Here is a 5087-nt window from a genome sequence, read left to right as displayed (position 1 = left end):
GGAATGAAAAAAATTATCTGAAATTCGGCCCCTCCATATTAAAATTTCTGGATCCGTTCCTAGTTGGATAGAAATCATGATACCGTGTCCTAGGTAAGTCGGCTAGATTAATCCGTGTAGTTCTTTTTGAAAAATAGCTTTAATTATTTTTTCGATTTAATTATTTTAACTCATTCAATTCAATTTATTACAATGACTTAATTATATTAACTACATTAATTGTAATTCGTTATATTAGTGAATTAGTTTTTTTATTTATAAAGTCTAAAATAAAATAAATAATTTATTGTTTATTCTAATTAAATTCATTAAATTTAATTATATATTATATATGAATTAATGTTAATTTATAAATTATTTTACATTATAATATTCAATAAAAAAATTGTAAATTATTTTAAATTATATACGCATGAAAAAATGGATTTAAATGTGGTTTATATAGTATAGATAGTATTAAATTAAGAACGATGCATTTTTAAGTATTTTAGTATGACTTAATTATATCAGCTAATTAATTTGATTAGATATTTAAATATGAATGTAATTTATTATAGTATATAATACTTGATTAATTTTACTACATTAATTGTAATTCCTTATATTAGTTAATTGGTTTATTCATTTATAAAGTTTGAAATAAAATAAATAATTTATTGTTTATTCTAATTGAATTCATTAAATTTAATTTTATTATATATAAATTAAAGATAATTTATAAATCACCTTATTTTCTTAGTCTTTTATATTCCATGAATTGTTAAGTTTTAAGTTTTATATTTCTGTAAGCAAAAGTAATATAAAGCAAAACTTTCTTCACTCTAAACAGAATTATTCTATGTATTATTAACTAATATCATCATTAGATTTGATTTATTAAAATATAAAATAATTTTATATAACAAATTATTAATTAAACTCATTCTAAAATGTAAGCAAAATAAATTAATTTTCTAGGCGGTCCGATGTAGATCCATAATTTATACAACAATCAAATAAAGCATAGAATTTGTGAATGGTGATAAAAAGGGAATAAAAAAGTAGGGCTCACACCATGTCGGCTTGCTTGCCTTCATTGTATCTTAATAAAACATGGACCTACGGAGACTAATTCCGATTCCAAGCTGGGCAGATAGAAAACCTATCCGGATCTCATACAATTAATTTCAACCCACACCCAAAGTCCTCTTTAGTCTTTTTGGGTCTTCTCTCTTCCAGCAAGCAAGCATATACGCCAGCAATGGAGAATGGCGGCTTGGCACTGGCAACTTCAGAACAGCGAAGACGAGAAGATTGGTTGCTTATACGACGATGGGATGATGACGGGGTTGTGATGGCGAGGAGGTTGACGATGATCGGAGATGCTAATGTGACCAGAGAGGTTAGATAGCGGACCGGCAAGAGGAGACTTTCACTGATGTTGTTGTCGTTTAGATTGCCGTCGCACTGGAATGCTCTCTATCTGTAACTGATGGAGGTGAGCTGCTGCAAGGAAGGCATGGATTCAGATCTTATTTTCATACATTTTTTTTACTCAGTATATTTTGATTTGTCAGTATTTATGATGTAGAATAAGTGTTTTATTTTCGACTCAAATTTTTTTCGTTTTTTAAATCATCAAGACAGATTTTTTCTTCTTTTGGATTATGGAGGATATGTGATTTTTGATGCAGTCCAATTTTAAAATGATTTACCCAAAAATATACCTCTTCTTAGTTGCTATAAAATTATAAAAGGTGTGGTCCTACAATCTTACCATACGTACTTGCTAGAATTTATGTTTGCTTTTATTTTTTTCACTAGAGAAAAAATGGTTAGGCAATATGATTTGTTGGAGATGATTACACCGCCAAAAGAATGCTGGAAGATTCATGTCAAAGTAATCAGACTTTGGTCTTTACCAAGATTCAAAGATCCCAAATCCATTAGCTCCATTGAAATGGTGTTGATGAATGAGCAAGTACTTCTAATTTTATTCATACACACAATTGTTTCTCTGTTTTCATACATTTAGTCCCACATTTGTATGATCCTCACCCTCATAATTGTCATAATTTCAACCTCAGCAGTTTCTGCTTTTCTTGGGACTATTCATTTAAAAATAGAACAAAAACAAAATCCAGTTCTATATTTTCCTGCAAGAAAACATAATCTTTTCATCATAAAAAAGATTCTGCAGTAAAAAATAGATTTAATATATAGCTCATGTTGTATTCGGACAATAATGAGAGGGGTTGGGGCACTTTTAGCAAGATTTTCATAGGCAGTTGTATAAAATTATAAATTTTAGCTTGCAAAGACATGCACTAATCCAAGATACATAATCACTAAATAATGCAGATTGGATATAAGAGTTTATGCCGACCAAAAATAACAAAGTTTGAGTCACTCTTTCTTTCACATCCTACAAAAAGCATAATGTATATCTTTGATAAGAAATAATACGCACATCACAACAAAATTGAGAATCAGATTATTTCTTACTTCTTTGTTTATTATTCTCATCTTGAAGACTTAAATTTCCTCCTCCCGTATGGGGGACAACTAACAAGAGAGGTTTGTATTAGAAAAGTTTGTGCTAAGCATCCCCAGGTAGTGTTGACTGTTGGGAACCAAGCAGTATAGCCTCCACTGATTTAACATTCAAAATTCTAGACTAAATCAATCACATTAAACAAAGATGCATATGGAGGGGAAAAAAAGAGAGAAACATAATAAGAGCATGACTAAAACATATGCATGTTTATCGTTAGTCTTAACCCTTTTCTAAATAACACTTAATTCTCATGCATGATTTTCATCATAATAATTGAAATCGCGTAGCCTAATTCATTTAGCAACTTAAAAGTGGGGTTTTAACTAAGTTTTTTATAGCAAATACTGAAGAATATTACCACAACTTCTCTTGAATACTCAAAGAGGATGTATGAATTTTTGAGATATAAGAGCAGTAGGAGAAACAATTTAGGCTACGTATAGAGATGCATGCTTCACCCTACTTGGGCCTTGAAAAGAGATAGGTATTAATGGAAATTATAATAAATTGTATGATGTTTAAATAATTAACTAAATCAATTAGTTGATATAATTAAGTGTTAATTATATGGCAAAGAGTTAATTATTTCGTGGGTCTCAGGATCATATGTTAGGAGGTTATTTGTCATTCTATTAACATCCAACAATATCTCAAGACCAGAACATATCTGAAATAGATGTTAGCATGAACTCTCAGATGATATTTTGTATCGATAGAGAACCGTGATGAACATGAGAGGTGAGTTTTTATTAATTGCAATTATAAAAGTTCTTTATTATTGATCATTTTTAGTTTGATTGAATTTTTATAGTATCGTATAATATGCAGAGTTAACCATGTCAGATGATGAGATTAAGCAGTTGTGCTTAATGGATATAGACAAGATCTTAGATTCCTATGATAAAACCTTGAAAGACTATCCTCCTATGCCTTTAGCAACTGAAGTTGATAGTTCTTTGTTAACCGAAAGGGTTATTAGGGAAGAGCTAAACTTTAACAGGGATGATTTAAAGAAAAATGTCTCAGACATGTTAGCCATTGCAACACCTGAGTAGAAATATGCATTCGATAAAATTGTTACAGCTATGTATTGTGATGAAGGGGTTTTTTCTTTGTGTATGGTCATGAGAGTATTGGAAAAACATTTCTCTAGAATCTTATGTCTGTTGAGATTCGCTCAAGGGGTGATATTGTGTTAAACATTGCTTCAAGTGGTATTGCATCTTTACTTCTTCCCAATGGAGAACGGCACACTCAAGGTTCAAAATACTGCTGAATATAACTGAGGATTCTGTATGTAACATCAAACCTGGTTCCCCTCAAACAATGCTGTTGTTGAAAGCCAAACTTATAATTTGGGATGAGGCTCCAATGGTTAGTAAGTATTGCTATGAAGTGCTTGATAAATGCTTGGGTGATATCATGAGATTTTCTCTAACATATAATAAATATTTGCCCTTTGGAGGAAAAGTGGTTGTACTTGGTGGAGACTTTAGACAATTTCTTCCTGTCATTCTACGAGGATCGAGACAAGATATCGTTTATTCAACCGTGAATTCGTCTTGCCATTGGAAGTTTTGTCAGGTACTCAAACTAACAAAAAACATAAGACTCTCTGTAGGGACGACTGCTTTAGATCAAGATGAGACAGAGCAATTTGGTGAGTGGTTATTGAAAGTTGGTGATGGTCTAATAGGTAACAATATGGATGGTGAATCTGAGATATGTCTTCCAGGAGATATTGTTATTCCTTCTTCGGACCAGGCATTTGATGAGTTGGTTTATTTTTCTTATCCAAATATTTTGGATAAAATGTCCTCAAAGGATTTTTTTTAAAGCAAGAACTATACTGGCTCCCACGTTGAACATTGTTGAAGAGGTCAACAACCATTTGATGGCTATCATTCCTGGAGGGGGAAAATTATATCTCAGTTTAGATTCGATTTGTATGGATGAAGGGATTATGGAGAGCCAACTAGATCTTTATGGTCCTAAATTACTGAATAGCATAAATTGCTCTGGTTTGCCTTCACATAAATTAATACTCAAGGTTGGTGTTCCGGTGATGTTACTGAGGAATTTTGACCAATTCAGTGGTCTTTGTAATGGTACAAGGCTACAAGTTAGGAAGCTTGAAAATCATGTCATAGAATGTGAAGTCTTAACGGGTAACAATGTTGGTCATATTACTTTGATTCCAAGAATGAATATGGTACCAACAAATGAAACCATCCCAATTAGATTCCAACGAAGACAGTTTCCATAATAGTATCGTTTGCCATGACAATTAATAAATCTTAGGGACAAACTTTATCTCATGTTGGATTGTACTTGCCCAAACCAGTTTTTATACATGACCAACTATATGTGACACTTTCAAGAGTTAAGAGTAAGAGAGGTTTAAAAATTTTACTTATGAATCACGTAGGAATGTCTGCAAATTCAACCATTAATGTTGTTTATAGAAAAGTCTTTGAAAAAATAGAATTCTAATGTAAATATTTTAATTTTATTTTAAATTCTGTATCAATGTATAATTATTTTACTTTAA

The 5087-nt window shown here is 31.1% G+C and overlaps 2 protein-coding genes across 2 annotated transcripts; both read left to right on the top strand.

Moving 5' to 3' along the window:
• Window positions 1-1240: 1240 nt before the first annotated feature.
• On the top strand, window positions 1241-3591 carry LOC148554687 (uncharacterized). Its single transcript, XM_088490440.1, has 3 exons — window positions 1241-1381; window positions 3253-3274; window positions 3365-3591. The coding sequence occupies exons 1-3, from the start codon at window positions 1241-1243 to the stop codon at window positions 3589-3591; spliced, it is 390 nt and encodes a 129-aa protein (XP_088346566.1).
• A 104-nt stretch (window positions 3592-3695) lies between these two features.
• LOC148554686 (uncharacterized) lies at window positions 3696-4802 on the top strand. The gene is made up of 3 exons (XM_088490439.1): window positions 3696-3795; window positions 4233-4315; window positions 4416-4802. Exons 1-3 carry the CDS (start codon window positions 3696-3698, stop codon window positions 4800-4802), a joined length of 570 nt encoding a protein of 189 aa, XP_088346565.1.
• Window positions 4803-5087: the final 285 nt, after the last annotated feature.

The sequence above is a fragment of the Arachis ipaensis genome, chromosome B6, assembly GCF_059453495.1.
Source record: "Arachis ipaensis isolate K30076 ecotype BB chromosome B6, ASM5945349v1, whole genome shotgun sequence".
Lineage (NCBI taxonomy): Eukaryota > Viridiplantae > Streptophyta > Magnoliopsida > Fabales > Fabaceae > Arachis > Arachis ipaensis.
The sequence above is the reverse complement of the archived record's forward strand: the minus strand, read 5'-3'. Positions and strand labels throughout refer to the sequence as shown.

Coding starts and splice junctions, on each gene's coding strand:
- LOC148554687 (XM_088490440.1), top strand. CDS start 1,241: ATGGAGAATGGCGGCTTGGCACTGGCAACTTCAGAACAGCGAAGACGA. Junction 1,382..3,252: donor ATGCTAATGTGACCAGAGAG/GTTAGATAGCGG, acceptor TTGTATCGATAG/AGAACCGTGATGAACATGAG. Junction 3,275..3,364: donor AACCGTGATGAACATGAGAG/GTGAGTTTTTAT, acceptor TATAATATGCAG/AGTTAACCATGTCAGATGAT.
- LOC148554686 (XM_088490439.1), top strand. CDS start 3,696: ATGTCTGTTGAGATTCGCTCAAGGGGTGATATTGTGTTAAACATTGCT. Junction 3,796..4,232: donor TGGAGAACGGCACACTCAAG/GTTCAAAATACT, acceptor ATGGTCTAATAG/GTAACAATATGGATGGTGAA. Junction 4,316..4,415: donor ACCAGGCATTTGATGAGTTG/GTTTATTTTTCT, acceptor ATTGTTGAAGAG/GTCAACAACCATTTGATGGC.